At 33.7% G+C, this 21,439-nt stretch overlaps 1 protein-coding gene across 1 annotated transcript in view; it reads left to right on the top strand.

Annotated features, from left to right (window-relative positions):
* The window catches only part of LOC119637531 (protein singed), a 53,582-nt gene extending 33,929 nt beyond the window's left edge, over nucleotides 1-19,653 (top strand). Inside the window, exons 2-7 of the mRNA XM_038033597.1 lie at nucleotides 4,180-4,622; nucleotides 15,978-16,398; nucleotides 16,506-16,601; nucleotides 16,674-17,147; nucleotides 17,221-17,469; nucleotides 18,781-19,653. Of these exons, the coding sequence (XP_037889525.1) occupies nucleotides 4,418-4,622; nucleotides 15,978-16,398; nucleotides 16,506-16,601; nucleotides 16,674-17,147; nucleotides 17,221-17,469; nucleotides 18,781-18,874 (1,539 nt within the window). The 5' untranslated portion in view covers nucleotides 4,180-4,417 and the 3' untranslated portion in view covers nucleotides 18,875-19,653. The remainder of the gene's footprint in view (nucleotides 1-4,179; nucleotides 4,623-15,977; nucleotides 16,399-16,505; nucleotides 16,602-16,673; nucleotides 17,148-17,220; nucleotides 17,470-18,780) is intronic.
* The last annotated feature ends 1,786 nt before the right edge of the window (nucleotides 19,654-21,439 follow it).

Genomic DNA, 21,439 nt, shown 5'->3' with positions numbered 1-21,439 from the left:
TTTCTTAGCTTCACTGCAATAGTTCCTACATAATCACACCCAGGATTAGTTTCAATTAGCCTATATTGCCGCGTGCTGCTGGAATTTTTTAATAATCAGTTTGTGCTGCCATTTCGTGAATAGTTTGAACCCGAATTCACAACATCAATTAAACTGTTAATGACAAAACCTGTTATATTTTCAGATTTAATATATATATAAAGCAACTTAAAATGGATTGTATGTTTATAGCGGATCGCAACAGGCATCAGAAATCACTTGCATTATATATGTAGTTACAATGCGGGCAAGGAATCAATTTAATCAGTTTAATCGTTTCGCTTCTCTATATATTAGAGTATTAAAATAACGATCACGATTACAATGGATATATGGATGTCGACATGGATAGAATGTCGTGCTTTCTCCTCCTCGTCTTATATTCAACACCGCCAGACATTCGCATTGTTTGCAATATTCAGAAGCGCGCTTGCATGTTCCTACAGATTGGTTATTCTTTAGACGTATCTGCCTGTACGGGTGTATGCATATTTGATGAACACTCTATAAGTCGTGAAAATTAAAAGACCAGCTTTAAATTTCGCAAAAACATTGAAAGTTATTGCTGTCAGACTGGTATAAAAAATACGCCAAATCGTTTACAAAACACACGCCTGTAGTATTATATAAACTCAACTCTGTTTTCCGAATGGAAACAAAGATAAAAAATGAATTTTTGCTCGTTACATATAAACTACAACGCACACAATAACAAAAATTTCCATCCTCACTCGGCCGGCTAATGTTATAAGATATCGAACTTTCATTTTTTCCTTTTGTTCTATTTTTATTTTTTTTATGAATACATAATCTATTGGGCTAAGGCCGACTCAGCGTAAGTGCTAAAGTGGCCTTAAAAAAGTATTGACAATTAACAAAAATCTACATATAGGTGCGGGTTAGCATTATTTTGGGAGTTTCGCTGTACGTTACTGATATTTTTAACAGAAGAGATAAATGGATGAGCGGATAAACGCCCGTTAATTTGAAATTGTATGTATATTCAAGATATATATATATATATATATATATGTATATATATACATACATTCATCAGTGCGTCTCTGGCATATTGTTCTTAGTGTTACAAAGGGAAGATTGCATCTAGATTATAGCTAGCGGTTCGATATAAATATCACAATTGCAAACCATTGCTGGGAAGGAAATTCCAAATAGATCCGTTGACAAATATACCTTTCTTACTTTTTAACGAAACATATTTTCTTCAATGTCAATCAAAGTGAAACAGGACATGGGCATTTGATTTAAGTTAATTTTATAATTTTTATCCTATTTTCTTTTGAATAATATATTTCATGGTTCCTTTTTTTTAATAACGTTGATTATACATAGAGAAAAATTTAGTTATTTACTTGACCTTTCTACACACCAACTGTCTGCACATTATCGATACGTCTAATAGAATTAACTACATTTGGAACGCCAAAACTCTTAACTCTCTTCGTTTTTTTATACCCACCACTAAAGGATAGGGAATACACTTATTTTGTCATAATGCTTGCAACACCCAAAAGAAAACTTTGGAGACCATATAAAGTATATGTGGAGCAGCTATTCCGAGTTTTAACTGATTAAGCCATGTCTGTCCGTCCGTAGGGTCTGGTGTTGTTGACATTCTCCAGGTCGCAAATTTGGTAGCAACATTGGAAGTTTTTGCACACTTTGGAGTTAAAAATGGACGAAATTGGTCAGAGCACACGCCCCCAGTAAAGCGTAAACTGAACGCAGCTTCGTTTTTGTAAACAAAAATTTGTGGTTTTTTGCTCATTATTCAGAAATTATAAAAAACAAAATGCTGAAATTTTCCATATTTACTTTACTAAAAACTCTACTATTTGTGTACAAAAATGGAAAATTTGGCCATGCCCACATAAAGTTAAAACCGATTAAATTTTCTTTTTTTCACTTTTTTGAGGTTTTATACTTATTAATCATAAGGTAACTAAGATAGAATGTTTTTCAATTAAAAACAAAAATCGAATCTTGTATAAATTGTTAATTAACCCTTTGCACTCCGTGGGCGGTGCTATTGCGCCATTGCATTCAATGACTAGCGAATTTTGAATTTTATTTTATATTAGATAGATTTACCCTTGAGAAAACATGGAAGAAGGAGATTATTGGGAAAGTTTTGATGTCAGTGAAAATCAAACAACTGTTACTAAAAGAAAAGGAAATATAACACAGTTAGCTTGGAAGGATGAATGGGTTGTAACTTTATTGAGTACCTGGAATAATAGTGGAATGACATCTACCAAGAGATATATTCGAGGTGGGACAGAAGTAATAGTCAGTAAACCTAACGTTGTGTTCGACTACACACATTCAATGGGTGGTGTAGATCGGGCTGATCAATGTGGATCAATTTATTGCTTCCTAAGAAAATCTCTCAAGTGATGGCGAAAGTTATTTTTTTGGGGGATGGAAATATGTATAATCAATGCGTATATCCTCTATAAAACCATTAAAAAACAGAATGGGCAAAAACTAAAAACACACTTAAAATTTGTGAAACAGTTGGCCGACGAACTAATAGACGGTTTCCGGGTGAAACGCACAAAAAAAGTTGCAGCAGCATTTCCGAAGACAGGTTAAATGGAAAACTTCATGCAATGCGAGGGGGTACAAAAAAGGACTGTATAGTATGTTCCAAGCGCAAAAGCAATTCTGGAATACGGGAAACAACCGAATATTGTGACACATGTTCAAATAAGCCACGGATGCATATGGGAGCTTGTTTTCACAATTATCACGCTAAGTTGAATTACAAACTATAAATATCGAATTGTATTTCTTTTATCACAAACTACATGAGTTAAATAAATAAATTTATAACTACAGATCAACAGAAGTTCATTTTTCAGATGCTCCAACGCAAAAATGTCACGGAGTTGTCGCGCTTTTGAGTAAAAAAACACTCAGAGTGCAAAGGTTTAAATAAAATAGTTTTGATATACGGGAAAAAAAGAAAGGGAAAAACAGAGAAAGGGCGAAGAAGAAACCGCTCTGCTCCCACATCCACTTTACATATGAAGAAGATAATATATCTTTTTGCTAAGGCTTTGCGTATATGTTTGAGTATGAAATATAAACTTAATCTACGGCATGCAAAATGTGTATTTTTGTTGGGTTGCTTTGTCGTTAAAACAAGAACAATACCAAACTACACATATGTTCACAGCTGTAGATACGTAATTTCTCTAATACTAAGTATGCGGAAGGTGAAGACAATAAGTCGGTCAGTCGATCGGTGCTTAGGTTTATCGAGTGAAAAGTAGTAGAGCCAGTTAAGCAAATGAACGGTTGCTTGGTTAGCCGACATACTGAATGAAATTCTAACAGGGTGGTAAGCATGGATTTTTCCATGGATTTTTAGTATATCTTGCGGTTTGTTTTTTATTTTTATTTTTTACCTAAAAAAAATAATTGCAAAATAAAAAAACCTGGCTTACACAGTTTCTTTTTTAAGTTTTTCTTTTTCTTATAATGTTGGAAAACTGCACGTATGTATATTGAGAAGAAAATCTATCAAACTGCCTACGTTTACTTAGTTTTTTATATAAGATGTCTTGATTAAGAAGATGTTTAAATTGTTCTGTTTAAAAGAAGGTGTTAATCAAATAACAATTTTCAAAAGTTTCTCAGTAATTTGTATAAATCATTTACCGTATATTAGAATTATGACCACCAGATCGTTGGTCATAGGGTTTTTTTTATTTCATATATTCAGCCAGTCACAGAGATTATAATTAGTTTGGTTAAGGTTCTGGTTAAAGTGAAAAACGAATTATGTATGTTGTATACTCGTCTGTCCGTCAGTTTGCGTTGTAATTATTCCCTTAAATGTTCGTCAAGAACATTTTTGTCTCCTTCTCTTCTGAAATAAGAAATAAATATCGGAAAAATTGTTTTAAACGTTTAAACGAGTCATCGATTATTGGGATACCAGTTGCATATCAAAATATAAATATAATAACATTACATAAAACATTTACATAAAAAATTTAGAATAATGTCTTTCCTTTAACCAACTTAACTCATATCTGTTTGCATTGTGATTGTTTTACTTGCACTTCTGCACATTTATATAAAACTTTATTTGTTTGCTTGTCATTTTAGGTTCGTACGGAACGGAAGAGCATTTCTTGTAAACTTAACCTCCAAGTGATAGCCACTCAAGTATTATCTTCCTTATTGAGTGGCTTTCTCGTTTATAAGCACCCTCACTGCTCCAAAAGATTAATATTGCTAGGCGTGTGAATTCGCATTAAGTTTTGAATTCTCTGCGTGTTGGGTGTTAAAAAGAAAAGTCGTCATCATTGCTCCAACACCGATTATTAATTCCTTAGAGAACACCATGAACGGCCAGACCTATGAGTTAAATCATACAAATGGCGATATTATATCACAGAATCAACAAAAGGGTTGGTGGACCATTGGCCTGATTAACGGTCAACATAGGTATATGACAGCCGAAACGTTCGGTTATAAATTGAATGCGAACGGAGCTAGTTTAAAAAAGAAACAACTTTGGACATTGGAGCCATCTAATACCGGTGAAAGTAAGTAAAAAAAAGTGTCCTTAATGACATAAAACTTAGAGAAACACGTATACATATCCAAATGGATGACGAAAACCTTGGCGTTTACATTCCTTTTTCAAACTTATTTAGGCTGCAACTTTTTATTTCACATTGCACTTTCGCGACGAAAATCAAATATAAAAAACGAAATCTAACAAATATTTTTAAGAATATTATATTTTTATGAAACTTAGGTTATTTTTTGACAATATTAGTGAATATATTAAGTTTGAATACAATGCCTCAAAGCCGGTAATATTCATTGGATAGTTTTTTCAACTGGCTAAAAGTCGAACCAAAGCGAAAAATTGAAACAAAGATTCGGTCGTCTAAAATATCACATAGCGTGTTAAATGAATAAAATTTCGTGCATCGTGTGTGCATCGAAAGATAAAAGTTGTGCTGATATTTTACGAAAGTGTGGATACCAAATTTTAATTATATTTTAAAGTAAAAGACGACAACGGATATCTTAGACGCGTCTTGTATGTTTTTATTTTCGAAAATTGAAAACCGCTTTCATGTCCAAAAGTTAGCCAAATCTATATTGATGTCATTAGGCTAAGACTTCAATCCACCAACAATTAACTATTCACTATACTAGTGAAACATTATTTCACTATTAATCGATTAACTGTTTTGCGGCTTTTGCGGAAGTTTAGACTGGTAAATAAATCTGTGCAAACTGTGCATTTATAAACAGTATTAGCATATTCGACTTGAATATGCATTATATAAAGTAAGTTTACAACAATCATTCCGAACATTATTAATCCGCAACACACTTGGAAACTTAGTCTACGCAATATCCATAGATATTGAAATAGAAATTTTCATTTTTTTTTTTTTGCGCTAATGTTATCACTTACCATAGGTGCGTTTGCGGATTCATTCACACCATTTTGAAAAATTGTCTATGTTTCAAGAACATATCTGCCATCAGTGTGGCCAAATATTAGTCGGACAAGGGACTTATTAAGTGATGTGTTATCAATGAGTTCGATTAATAAACTATATGCACTTGATGAAGTCATTAGTAAGTAGAAACTGCGAGAAGTCACAATTGGATATGTGGCAAAGTTAGTGTAGTCACTCCCGATGAAGAAATGGCTTACTAATTTAATATTCCGTTAATTACGTCATAACGCAGCGTTAGATGTGCAAAATCCGCTCAAAATTAAACGCAGTAAAATTTTCGTTTGTTTTCTTTTTCTCCAATTTTGGCACCTTAGGCTGACCTGTATTGTCGTTTGTGTTTGTGAATTCCATTGTATTGTTATTTGCTTTCCGATCAATAAGCTATTAAGGATAATAACAATATGATAAGAAATTTTATACTTTATATATAAAAGGTAAACGAAAATAAAATAATTAAAAAGGCTGTTATGTACATGAGTCGAATCATGGCTTTAAACTACTCGAGAGAATTGATACTCGACTTCAATTTCAAGTCCGTGTTCGCTATAGATGCTCATTATATAAAATTCAATGTTTCAAAAATTAATAAATTTTTAGTTACCGGAAACGCGTTTGTATATGAAGTAATTATTGCCATTTTCGTACATGACTTCTCGTTGTTTACGTGTTTAAGGGTTTACTCATCATTTTACAAGCTATTGAAATGTCATTTATGCTTATAGATGCGTACGGCATAGAAAAAATGTTTAGTTGTCGTTATTATTGATATATATTTAAGCCAATATATATACATTCGTATATATCCGTGTATGTAAATATGTCCATAATATATGTATACATTTATTATATATGTATATGTATTTATATATGTATATATATTTTTACACAGGCTTACACACATATATATATATATATATATATATAATACATCCGTATGTCCGTATATGTACATAAACATACGCAACATATATGCAACAATGTTACATAAATAGTGCACAACAATAGTACATGCATTCATAGACACATATATACATATATATGTAGGGATGAACAATACTTTTAAGATTGATGGTAATTGTTAAGATATATTTATAAAGTAAAAAAGTTGGCAGTCTTGTAATATGTTGGCAAACCTCAAATTAATTAATAAATTTGCGGAGTAAAGATTCGAGTTTCGTACTAAAAAAAATTGCGGTCGGTTATGTTTGTGTTACGGAATATTTTTATTATTGTGGGTGTTTTTTGCGTCATTATTTCTGAATACCAACGAATTAACGGCACTATAGATGTGCCAATATATACAATATGATATATATGCACTACTTCTATATACTATGTTTATACTGTTATTGCTACTTTAAGCAAAATTTTGCGTATTGCAACAAGCAAGTACACGCCGTTTACAGAGGCGTCTTGATCGTTACATCTAATTGACGTGCGTCCATAAAATAAAATTAATGCAAAAAATCTTAAATTTAAATCCAAAAGCATGGCAATTATAGATGACTTTAAGAGAGATGCGCATATAATAGTATATTCTCTATTGTGAAAGTGTTTTTTTTTTTATAATTCTTTTTTTTTTTGCGGTCATTAATTTGAATGTTTATTTAGCATAATACATGTTGCGCATCTACGTATTCGATTACTTCGTACATTGGCAATTGACTTATGCAAAAATCGCTATTGAGTTGTGTTGCCATCCTCTTATCTCGCAAAGTTTATAAAATGCTCGATTTTATTATAACTTCGTCTCTCTTTTCGTAGAATGATTGGAATTTCGTGTGTGGATAAGATTCATAATTTCTTTTTTAGTATATAAGTAACAAAAATAAATGGGTAAATAATTTTCTATGAAGTATAAAGAATTTTTGAAAAAGCGTGTTATTGGTAACATTAGCTTACAAAAGAAAGAAAAACACAAAAGATCCTTGCATTTTGCGTTGCTAAGTAAAGGTAACGAATAAAACAGTTAAAAACTATTAATGCAGAGTTATTTTTTTACACGGGAGTGTTTTCATTGTAGATTAAAACGCGTCTTTTGCCATATCCTTTTTGGCTTACTTGTAATTGACATTTTGGCTATTGGCTGTTCTATCCTTTTCGCATGGTTTTTTGATCGTTTTTTGTATCTCTAATTCAAAGCCCGGTTACTATAGAGTATTAGGTCAGACTTGCAAGTCATGCAAAAGCCTATGGTTTGATTTTCTGATGTTTGAAATAAAAAGATCTTGTATGCAGCATAAAATTGTGAAACTATAACGAAAAACTTCTCAATATTGCAACCTGAACTCTTTTAACGACATTTATTTAAAAAGCATAATGTAGTGAGTTGTGTAAACCTTAGGGCAGACGTTTTCTATGGAGATATTACTATACTTCTCCGACAATCTAAAAACTTTTTCTTCACTTTACTTATTCTTTCTTTCCGGGTTTCTTTTCACAACCAAAGTTTTATATGGTTTTTCCACCAATGGATGAGAATTTGCTTTGTTAGTGATCCTTCTACAATCTCAACCCAAGTTTAAATCGTAAATTTAAATAGTTAAAAAATAGAAGTGAACGGACGTGTTATCGGTGTGGGCGCAGTATTATACAAATCTATTTGTTTCGCTCAAAATTGGTGGTAAGCGAAATTTTATTTATTATTGAGATGGTTGAGACAATTTCTGAGCTGCTGTTTAGTTTCCGGCGTCATTTGTTGCAGAGTAGACAAAGGTGCGCAACCTATTTTTTGACAAATTATTGGGTTGAGTATCATTATTTTCTTATATATTTGTTTATACATACATAATTTAATTATATACAACCTAAATTCACTTCGTCTTATCTATTATACGAAGTGTACTGAACGAGATATTCGAATATATCTCACAACCAGTGCACAGACATCGGTAAGAGTAAAAAGAAGAACCCAGGCTTAAAGAGTGTTGTGGAAGTATCATCCGATACAGAAATCGCGTCCTCCGACGATGATGTGTTGGCAGCGAAGGATGGCCAAGAGACTGGTTCATTTAAAGGCAGTGATGGAAAACGCGACCGCAGTTCGTCCAGAGTATCGCATAACGGCACTGTGGTTGATTTCAATATGCGTCGGAGCGATTCGATGTTTCCGCTAGTCGCTCGGGCACTATGAAGAAGCGGGACAGTAAAGCCGGATCTGCAGTTGCATCCGTCACCTCCGTTCCTGTAGCTGACGTGGCAGTTTGAGCGTGTAGCAGGCCAGTGCGTGCGAAGGAACTGAGTGCTGTAGCCGGGTCGGTGGACACCACTCGCCTTCAGAAGTGCGCCCTCTCACCACACAATGTCTGATTTGGGGCTGCCAGCGATCTCTTGTCCTTGGGCGGCCAATACAATGCTATCTTTTTCGTGTTGATGGCTGAATATGCGCGCCTTAGAGGCCGAATAGAACAGTTAGAAAAGGGCGTTAGCTGTTTTATATCTGCCTCTTGGGTGGGATACCCCTAAAAAGGTCCATTCCACTTCACGTTGCTGAAGCTGCACGAAATGTTGTATCGCCGAAACCATCGGAAATCTAGTCTGAGGTAATAAAAATACTGCGGACACACCTACGGAGACGGTTAAGAAGATCGTAGATCAGAAGGGACCGACTTTGGGCCTTTCTGAAGTCAACTGAGGGGCGATCCTTCGTCTTATCGTGGTGTCAGACTCCTGCCAGTGCTCGAAAAAGTTCTAAAGAGAGTAATGATAGAAAGCATTTAGATGATTCCTATTCTTAGTCTGTCTAATAGACAGTTCGGCTTCCGCAAGGTCCTCCGTGCTGAAGATGCCTGGGCACATGTACAAACATGTGTTAAGGATTGTGACCAGAAATAAGTGTCAGGCATATTTAGCGGCCTTAAGGCTGCGTTTGAGCATTTTAATTGCAACAACATACTTGTCAGACTGGGAGAGGTCAATTGCCTGGATATTAAACTCTGAACAACCTATTTCTCTCTAAGGCGTGCTTGTGTTGTCAATAGAAGCGACGTTGTCTACAGGGATGTGGTTACAGCTTGCCCACAAGGGTCCAGTGCTGGACCATTTATATGGAACATTGTGATGGATCGTTTATTAAGGTAGCTAGAAAGCATGTGCGGAGAAGTTAATACTTGACTTAACTGATAAGTCTCTGAATGGACTTTTGCATGAAAGAGGCCGTTTGGAAACTAGCGCTTGCCTAAGTGGGGGTCTGCTCTATGATTTTGAACATGTGTTGCTAGTGTGCCCTGAGTACTCTGCATTTAAAGACTTAGAGGCGGTGGGAGTCAAGGTAGCTCACAGTGGAATCGATTGTAGTCTGGCTCTTTCTACTCCTGAGACGACAGTTGAATTGGCCGCGTTTGCATCTGGTGTTTTTCTCAAGCGTCGGCTTATTTGACGAAATTTGGGCAACTCTGTTCAAGCTCTGCTTCGACTGGCTTATCTATAGTTTATTTGACTGCCATTGAGTGACTGGCAGGTGAGTCGCATAGAGCCCTATAAGTCTTGCCATAGACTATTCCTCGTTCTCGTTTGGCATTGTGATGAAAACTAATTTCCGCGTTTCTTTGTATTACTATTGTCCTTTGAACTCGGTTTAAGCTTTGCTCTCACATTCTCACATTGCCTTCTAGGGTATCGTTACCCTTATTAAGCAAGCGAGGTAGTGGTACGCCTCGTCCGCCCAGTGAGAATACAATGTCTATGCGCACTGTATTGACTGGTTCTTCATCTCTGCAGCTTCTCTGCAGATTTTATCCCATACTGAGTTTCAGGTCGTATGGGAGCTGATGCAAAGCCTGAAGGGAAGCTTTTATCATTTCTTCTTTCATCAGTTTTTCTTCCTTTAAATCTGGTACCACAGGCGTCAGGAACCCCCGAAGCAATCTTCCAGATTTGGTCTGACAACAGAAACGGCCCATTGCGGAAATTTCGAGGTGACTGCGGTTGGCCCAAATCGCGTAAAGAGCCTCGGCTATGTGTGGAGTTCCATTGCAACTAGGTGTCTGACTCAAAGAAAGGTAGAGGTTTTATTCGGGAACTTACTATCCTCGCGGCGCTGAGCGTGATGGTTCACGGTTCATGTGCCATCGGGTACCGTGGGGTTAAGCTTTCACGGCAGGTATCCACACTAACCACCTAAAGACATCTGTACAAATAGACCAAATCAATCAGAGAACAAGTTGACATTACAATTCATTACTTTTTTAAAAAAATTTTTGCTTGTTAGTCATAGTCATCAAGGTATACAACTATGAAAATATCTGCTTTGTACCATAGATGGCCCTGCGGTGTTTATACGAAAAAGAAAAAAATAAAGTTTCTATATGGATATATACGTTTTTTGAAGACATATATATATAGGCATGTCTATCTTTCCTTCCCTCTTTCCCGTGTGTCTATGTTCATTTAGGCCGTAATCAAAACTGTGGTGTCAACCTGAAATATGGTCAAAGCATTCGAATCTATTTCAAATGAGTTAATACTGAAAACGAACGAAATCCGTCGCAGGCTAAACTTGCGGACATACAATATAGACTGAGAAAGTAACAAACAAATTGCTTATAAAAATCGGCCACGATCGGCTAATACTATAGAAAAGCGAAATTTCATTTCTTGTCTCTCTTTCTATTTTTCGTTTAAAAAGAAGTTATTGGATGTAAAAGACTCTGTCACACTCGAATCAAATTTTCTTATTTAATTGCTAGAATTTTGTAGAACAGATGTTTTTATAAATAATCTTCAGGACGTTGACTTCTAAAAGAGCGAAAATTATCATACAACTTAAAGCATTTTTATAACGACGACTTTTTAATGTTTCCTTTGAGATTGCACCTGGATATATAGCCTGTTTTTTGTTTATAAAATAGTTACCTATTATTGAAATTTTCATCAAATTTTCGGTTTAGGTATAACAAGTTTAAATGTCTTATCTAGAAACGTGGCAATAAGCATTTAATTAAGCGTTTTATAAAAAGATTCTAATGCCAAAAAATGATTAGGCGTTTTACAGAAATTATCTATTAAACGTCATATTCAGAAACTGTGCACTGTCGCCAAGGAATTTAATCAAACTCCGTTATTGAAAACGAATACGGTGAGCCGTTAATAAATTACCTTGAGCAAATCTAGTGTCTTGAGTCGGCCGGGGTAATATTATACTCATCCACTTTGTTCCGGAAATTGTAGTTATTTCATATTTCTGGTATGGTATAGTTAGCTTCCGCCTAAAATACTTTTTGCGAAATGCGTTTCATTTGATTGAAACCAAATAGAAATAAACGGGTTATTAATTTGAATCAAGGATGTCTATTTTTTGGATACCGCTGCATAAATGGACCCTCAGGAAAAAATAAATCACGAAAGAAAACAAACCAGTCTACTTTTTTTAACCTTTTATGACGAAATGTAATAATAATAGTAACTTAACAGTTCTAGGATAGAATATGTTTTCAGTTTAAACATTTTTTTTTTTTTGAAATTTCGGTCTTTTCTCGAAAATCACTGCGCTTGGAAGTTACAGCCTCTTGTAGATTTTAAAATTTTAATCGCGTTTTTTTAATTCCTTACTAAGTTCAGCTATTAAATTTTGTTCAATTAATTATGTTTACATCTCCTAATGATTGCAATGCAATCAATTGTAACCTGCGTTAACTCGAACAAGCGTCCAACAGAGAAGAAACGTTGACCAGCATGTGCATTTGCTTACTCAGGTAACATATAAAACTGATAGTAAATACCCCAACTTTATTCTTATTTTCATTCTTCGATAGTAGTTGCGCATTGGTACAAAATAGATTTTATAGAAATCTAAACGCATATATCTATATACAGGTACGCATTCAACAAATAGCCAACAAGCCAAAGCAAAAACAAAAAAAACCGTAGCAACACCATTCAACTTTTCAGATGAATAGTTTTTATATTAGAGTAAGGAGACGAGAGTTTTTATACTATACACTACTTGTGGTACTTGTGGTATATTAAGTTAGCGCGCTCATATGTAACATGCAGAGGGGCTTAAAATAGACTCAACTATTGTTATACCGATGAATTCAGACTATGATTCTAAGCCTCTCTGATGTCTGCTCATGTAAATTTGTGTTCAAGCTGCAGGTCGCAGTTTTTGAGATATTTTGATAAAATTTGATACGTTGATGTGTTTTGATCCAAAGACGAACCCTGTTGAAGCTGGTTCGGATCGGTCCACATTTGAGACCACTGCCCATATGACACCTTATTATGGAACGTCGTTATATGGAAAAAAATTGTAATTTTCAAAATTTTTCAGGAAAACTGACTAAATAGTACCATTTCCGCATTCTAAATTGGTAAGAAAACCGGGCTGGGACAATTTTTGAGCGTCCTCTCATATAACGAAAAATGAAATTCATGTAACAAAAAAGTATAATTTTCAATGCTTCATGATGAAAATTATGTCATAATAGTAATTTAACGTAAAAAAATTAATTATACAAAATTTTGACTATCTACGCATATATTTGGTAACTGCCCTATGTAAGAATTAAACTTGTATTACATTAGATTGCGGTTTCGGTCCGCTTCCCCATAAATACGCACATGAAAAATATGCTTTTATATAGGAACAAGGTATAATTTTTGCGTTCTGTGATAATAATAAGAATCGTGTTAGACAATGTGGTGGAGGGTAGTTAATGGTCGGCTTAGCATGACTATAATGTTCTTACTTGGTTTGTATGCAAATGAAAGCAATAAGAGAGAAAACACGTTTAAATGTGAGTGAACGTAATATCATCGCTTTAATGACACAGAGACAAGTTTTCTTCCAATTTTCAATTTAATCAACTCTAACAAGCCCATATAAATACACTATGTAGATTTCTGTGTGTGGTTAAATATACTGCCTCTTCGGCACATAGACTTCCATAAACGCATAAGTTTTCATTGTTAATGTGTATGGAAACAACTCATTTGATCAAATGGAATTTTAACTAATTCCTTAAATGTAACTTAAAATTATTAATAACAATTCGCAAAGAATGAATGTACGTTTCCATCATTAGTAACAGTTTACTATTGACATCGAACAAATCCTGTTATCAAATATATATTAAACTATATAAATAGTAGTGAGTATTTGGCAATTTGTGAGTGAGGTGTCTTTAGATCAAAGAGGTATGCCACTGCAACAGTCTAAGAAAAGAGGTTTTCTGAAAATTTTTTTTTATGATGGAAGTAGAAATAGAACAATAATAATATTTGATGAGGTTATTAGGGCTACTTTCAAGCATTAGGAAAAAATTTTTTTTGAATAATATTAAAAAATGACAACACCGCAGCTATTCTCTGGAGACATGTTTAGCTCAAACAACTCTGCAGCAAGCAGTGTAATTGGTATAAATTTAAATTTAGAAAAAAACATTTAATCTACATATTTATAGTTACAGAAGGAATACTTGGAGTGTTTTAGAAATATTATTCTTTATGAAATCGTTTAAATTAATCAATCGAAAATATTTTACATATTACACTGTGGGACTTTGTTTTAAAGATATTGTTGGAAAATGGACAAAACAAATGCAAGCTGTTAGAGTTAACTTGCATGCCATGTTTCGCGAAAAACAAGCTCAAAATTTTGAAATGCGTTATAGATATCTCTTTTTATTTCAATAAATGTTTTTCTATCCATTAATGGGTAATTCCAGGACCATTAAACTGTCCTTGCATGTTCAATGATTTGTTCCCTTTCTGCGAAGTTTCTGTCAAAGACAGAATCTGATATTTTACATTTTTCATTTTGCGGAATGATAATGCAAACAAAAGAAAAATGTATAATTCAATAGTTGAGCTCACAATCAACTCCGTAAACTTCATTCCCAACTATTAATTTTTAGCCCAAGTTTTGACAACTTTCAAATCGCACTCAGGTTTACATCTATTCCACAGTCTTGTTAATGAAATTGTGCTAACGTATTCTTATTTGGAAATGCTTTTAGTTATAACTTCCCGTAGCGATTGATTTGACACAAGTAATGTTTTCAGAGTGTTCGAAGAAAAGCTTAAAATTTCAAAATGAAAGCCTCTTTCTGGAAATGATTTTCTTTCACATAATCTAAAAAGCAATAAAAAATTTTTGTTCTGATAAATTTTCGGTAATTTATCTTCTTGAAAACTATATATACCGTTTATGCTATGTAACAATCTATGCAGCGCTTTTTCTCTAGATAAGGTGTACACCTTTTTTAGCCAGCAGAGAATAACTCGCCAGGTTGCTGCTTTTCTTTGCAGCTTATAGTACCATTGTTTTTATTCAACTGCAGCCGTATTTGTTGCTTTTGATCATAGTTCACATATTTTTTATATATTATCCTTCAAAACCGCTGAAATTTGCGTGATTAAGGCAGATGTATGTTACTGACGACAGCACAGCTTCGACCCTAATATATTAGTTGAATACCCACCCGCATTTATTATGTTCTTCCAAAACGACGAAGCTCATAACAAAATTTACTTTGACGCTACTGCGGACCTTGTCATAAAAATCGTGTACCTTCCCGTCGCTTTCAACGCAGTTTATTTTGCTCTTTGCTTTCTTAATTTAGCGATTTATACCTGTTTCTTGTTAACCACTGCAGGAATGGTTCGGATTCGCAAATAAAAATTTGTTTGAATAGTCTTTTGTTTTGATTCCTTAGACCAAACGTTGGTCATCTTTTTTAGTACACTTTCTTTCTATTCAAGAAAACTGAGTCGCCTTTTGATTTTTGATTTTGATTAGGTATTCCGCTCATAAAATGCACAAAATAATTAATGGACTTAAATATTCATTTTCATTTATATTCATATTTCATTTAGCTGTCGTACGGCATCAGGGTGCTCGTCTTCTGATTGAACCGTGATTCAATTGGATAGTATCTATGATTTTTAAACGAAAGATATACACAACAATCTACAGGTCACTTGATTATATAGACAATATTGAAACGGTAGCTTCCTAATATAAAAAAAGAGAAAAAAAATGAATTTAAGTCGAAAATTGAAGATGTTTAGACAAATTTTTGAAGTTGTAATGATGATGTCGGCAAAACATTTCCGTTGTATTACATAGCACACAAAATTCATCCGCCATCTATGAAATGATGAATGTGATGATCATAATATGTGTCATATAAAAAACAGATACAATCAGCGAAAGAAAAGACAGCTGCTTTTAACCAATTAACCCAGGAAATTAAAATGTTACTCATATTATTAAAAAAAGATGTATATCAAAACAAATATGGAGAAGTCATTAACTCTAATTAAAAAGAAAGTTGCAACTCCTATCTTTGTCTCTATGATATGATTTATATCAATTATTTATTAATTTATTCCTTTTTAAAGATTTAAAAGTTAACAATAATTTTTCACTTTATTATATTTATTTCCTTTTTCTTGGATTGCATTTGCGTTCAGGTATTATTTATTTGCGATCTCATCTTAATAAATATCTGTCAGTGGATACATTTGGTAACGTTCTATGTGAAAGCGATGAACGCGACGCTGGCAGTCGGTTTCAGATAAGCATTGCCGAGGACGGTTCTGGTCGTTGGGCACTAAAAAATGAATCGCGTGGTTACTTTTTGGGCGGTACGCCCGACAAATTGGTTTGTACTGCTAAAACTCCCAGTGCAAGTGAATTTTGGACAGTACATTTGGCGGCAAGACCGCAAGTGAATTTACGCTCGATAGGTCGGAAGCGTTTCGCTCATTTATCAGAATCGCAAGATGAAATCCATGTGGATGCCAATATACCATGGGGTGAGGATACATTATTTACATTGGAGTTTCGTCAAGAGGAAGGTGGACGTTACGCTTTACATACATGCAATAATAAGTAAGTGTATATGTTGCCGATCTTTAGCTACGAAGATGAAGAGTGAATACTGACTTTCACCTTATGGTGCTATAAATTTTATTTTCATTCCCGTTTTCATTCTTCAGATATTTAAATGCTAGCGGTAAATTGCAAACGGTTTGCAATGAAGACTGCTTGTTTAGTGCCGAATATCATGGTGGCCATTTGGCTTTGCGTGATAAGTATGACACGTATATAATAATTTGCTAGAGAGAATTAATATAATCAATCGGTTTTTAAAATCTCTCTAACAGACAAGGTCAATATCTTTCACCTATCGGTTCCAAGGCTGTGCTAAAGTCTCGCTCCACTACGGTCACCCGTGATGAATTGTTCTCTTTGGAGGATTCCTTGCCTCAGGCTTCATTTATAGCTGGTATGAATTTGCGTTACGTTTCCGTGAAACAAGGCGTTGATGTTACGGCTAATCAAGACGAGGTGGGAGAAAATGAAACTTTCCAATTGGAATATGATTGGTCGGCTCATCGTTGGGCCTTGCGCACTACTCAGGATCGTTATTGGAGTTTGTCTACTGGCGGTGGCATACAAGCCACCGGTAACCGCCGTTGTGCTGACGCTTTGTTCGAACTTATCTGGCATGGTGATGGGTCGTTATCGATGCGTGCCAATAATGGTAGATTTTTGGCTACTAAACGCTCAGGTCATTTGTTTGCCACGTCAGAAACTATTGAAGACATTACTAAATTCTACTTTTATTTAATAAATAGGTGAGAATTTGATATTATCTTAATATGAATAGAGATCTTTAACTGTAATTTTTATATATGCGTGCGTTTGTAGACCAATTTTGGTACTTAAATGCGAGCAAGGATTTGTTGGATATCGTCAGCCTGGTAATACGAAATTGGAATGTAATAAAGCTACCTATGAAACAATATTAGTGGAGAGAGCCCAAAAAGGTTTGGTTTATCTAAGAGGACATAGCGGCAAATATTGGCGTATAGATGGCGAAGGCATTTCAGTGGATGCCGATACACCGGTCGATGGTTTCTATTTGGAATTGCGTGAGCCAACTAGAATTTCCATAAGGTAAATGTTTTAATTTATTACTATATTCAGAAGTTATGAAATTTATTCATTATGTCCAGCGCTTAGAAGGCGTAAGAAGAAACCTAGAGCGTTCTATAAAATTCATAGATTGTAAAGTAATGATCCAGTTTTAATTTAAGTCTACAATATTAGGGGGGGCATTTTTATCGTTGCATCCGTTTTAGTTTCTGAGCAATGAGAAAAAAACGTTTCATTTACTGCCTTAAAAACCGATATGCATTCGCCATAAGTGTTGAGGCCCTTCAAAGAGGATTAGTTCTCTTTTGATTTAACTCTAAAGATCGATTAGCCTTCTTAAAAAAATCTTTGTTATTAAGTTTGTTAGTACATTTGCCGCATCCAGGCGGAAAAAGCCGTATAGAGTAACATATACGTACTCTTAATCAGTATTAAATTCGAAGTCGATCTAGATACATTTTCCATCTTGTCCTTCGTGTGTTTTTCTGCGATTAGTGAACTTTTTTCCACAATTTTTCTGCAACACTATGCAACAGTTTACAATTTTATTGTTGTTTATCGATAAGATGGACAAAGGAAATGAATGCATGGCATGGAACAAAACCTTTAAAATAAAAAACGTGTATCGCTCATATTATCTTAACACACCATCTTTCAACGCCAAGTTACTCAACAGACTCAAATCTGTATTGGCCATAGTAGTATAGATTATACTCAGCACTCGGAAGAGAAAGGCTATTGCTCATCCGTTAAGAAATTCAATGCTCTCTAAGTACTGGCTTGCTCGCAAAATTTACAGCGCTTCTGGAACGCTTTGCTTTACTAAGTATTTTAATATGATCGCTAGCAATTGCCTCGCGAAGTCATTTTTTTGACCAGTTAAAATATATATAAATAGAAGATCTTAAACCCTCGTCTGCCACTACCTCGTTTCTATTTGTGCCAGTCTGTACGGGATCTTATGCTTCTTTAGGGATAAGAAGAAATTAACATCACTTAAAGGAGTTGACGCTCCGTTCGCTATTTTAGAAGACATTGAAGAGTCTTAAATTGCTTTCAAAAACTATATATGAGGAGTACAGGACCTATTTTTTGGCCCAAAACCAAAAAAATCTCATAGCAAAAGCTGACAGACAGTTGTACAAACAATGAGATGTTTATAACACACAAAGGCGCAGCACTTGTTAAATAGTTTATTAACAAAAATATAGAAAAGTCCTCGCAGGAAAGCTGTCAAATTATTCAGATAAAATGTTCATTTTATTTTTGTGTTTTTAAGTGGCTTCATATTATATTGTAAAAAATTAATTAAAGTTAAGCTCATATATATAGGTCGCAGAATGGTAAATACTTGGGTGCCACTAAAAATGGGGCTTTTAAACTTTTGGAAGATGGTTCCGATTCGGCAACACAATGGGAATTCTAAGCCTATAATATTTACAATAGGTGCAATGTTCTACGTAGCCTAACTTTTATATACTTATAGAAGCTTAAGAAAATATAACTGAACTCAAATGAATTGAATTTTCGGGCTCTTTTTATCCATTGAATTAATAAACAAAAGCATACACATAAAAGAGGGCGGGCGAACGTACTCTCTCTTATACACATTTTTTAAATATGTAATACAAACATACACATATACATGAAAATCATTCTGAATAAAAATTGCGGAATTTTTGCTGAATTCAATTTAGTTTAAGTAAAATTTTCTCTTTAAAAAAAAAATAAAAAAAGAATTCAGGTAAAACGCACAACTTATACAGAACCGAATAATTATAACTTTTTTACATCAAATCCAATAAAAACTACATTTTATACACAACAAGAAATAAGTATTTTTACTCGATTGTAAACTTAAACGTAATTAAAAGAGAACAGATTGTGCAAAAGAAAGACAAAAGCAAGAAAGAAAACAGGCCAAATTTAATAAGCGATTCCTTCCGTTTGCTTAAATTAATATATAAATTTAAAAAGCGTATGATAAAAATTGAAGTACTGAATGAAATTCGAATCTTGCGTGTATTTTATAAAAAAAGAAAAAATCAAGAAGAGATAATTTTTAATACATTTTTATATAACACCAGCTTTTTACCTTATTTTAAAAAAATCTTAACTGAAAACCGTTATTTAGAAAGCAAAACAAAGTCAACTACATTTTTTAGTTGATAAACGAAAATGTTATAAAAAAAATAAATAAATAAAAAAAGAATATAGAAAAAGTGAAAAAAAAATTTTTTTACATCTTTTTTACCAATTCCTATATATATACTTATATAAACACATATACGTTATATAAATCGATATATGTATTCATTACAAAACAATCAATATATAAAAGCAAAAAAAAAGAAAACGTATTTTATATAATACCAGTAAAACGCAAATTACAAAAAAAGAAAAAAAACGCTCTCATATGTCGTTTTTAAGATTTTATCTCACGGCATAGAATTTTTATAATTTGATGCTTTATGTTTCTCTCATGTTTTCTTTTATTAAGCGCGTCATAAACAAGGAGAACAGTCACGGTTTTCATTGCCACCTGCACATGCCACATTCTCTTCTCCTTGCATAAGAGAAGAAAACTGATTTATTAAAACATAATTTCATTTTTCATAATTTTTTTTTTTAAAGTATTATTATTATGATTATTTTATCTTCTATATAACATATTTATAATTAATACCGTTCTAACTGCTTATAATTTCATAAGCATAACACATTCTTTCGATTTAATAAGTGGATCTATGTGAAACTATAAAATGATATCATTACTGCAGCATTAATTCATTAATTATAAAAAGAATAACTGCTATAAATAAAATATATAAATAATCTATTATTGTATTCGTAACCCAAAACTAAATTATGTTTTTTCATTTAATTGCATCAATGATGCTCACCGTTATTAACAAAGAAAAAATTTATGCCTTCGTTAGTGTCAATTGCAGTATCAATTGTCTTAAGGTTTCCTTTGATTTGCTTCTAGGCTTTATACGCTTCTGTTGTCTACTTTTTAATCAGCTCGGAGGAGAAGTGGTAAATCATGTTTATCAAATGTACCTATATATGTATATATATATGTATGGATCAGGGAGGATGCTGTCATCGGAGTGAATCTACATTCTTTAAAGATTACAAAACTTACAGGTACCACTAAATTCTTCGTTGCAGATGAATTACGTAAACAAACCATTGAGGATCGAACACGTGCCAACGATAAGAGACCGAGATTTTTCTTTCTTCAATTCTACTTTTAAGATCACGCAGACTGGCAATGCAAGAGTGCAAAATTGGTCAGACGACACGCCTCTAGCGTAAACTGCACGCACCTCCGTTTTTCTTAATGAAAATTTGTGGATTTTTGCTCGTTACTCAGAAATAGAAGTTAGAAGGTTGATAATTCCCACATTTACTTTAGGAAACAATCTACTCTTTAAATGCAAAAATGGAAAAAATCAGCCATGCCTACACGAAGTTACAAGTGGTTAAACTTTTTTTTCTTCACTTTTTTGAGATTTTATGCTTATTTTTCGTAAGGCAAACAAAGCAGTACGTGTTTAAAACTATTTTGCACATTTCTCAAATGAAGATATTATCTGCCTAAGAATGGATTAATTCTAAAATGAATATAATAGACATCGCGACGTGGTGGATTAGTTTTTTCTTAATAATACCAGCGATACGGGTATCAAATAAAACAACTTTGAGAGTAGAATGCGAATAGCTAACTGTGCTAGTTCCAAATATATCTCACACGTTACAACGTAATGAACTAATTTTTTTTGTTGCAAAACTGTTGAAATGATTAAAACATAAAAGGACTTGGCGAGTAGAATGCGAGAAGCTAAGTATGTTAATTCTAAATTAATTCTGGTGGACGTCACGACTTAGTAGATAAATGTTGTCTTAAAAAAAATCCTTCGATGTAGGTGCCGAATAAAACGAGTTAGAGAGGCCCCCGCCGGATACAACCTTCCTAATTGTTTAA

The sequence above is a fragment of the Glossina fuscipes genome, unplaced genomic scaffold (assembly GCF_014805625.2).
Source record: "Glossina fuscipes isolate IAEA_lab_2018 unplaced genomic scaffold, Yale_Gfus_2 60, whole genome shotgun sequence".
NCBI lineage: Eukaryota > Metazoa > Arthropoda > Insecta > Diptera > Glossinidae > Glossina > Glossina fuscipes.
The sequence above is the reverse complement of the archived record's forward strand: the minus strand, read 5'-3'. Positions and strand labels throughout refer to the sequence as shown.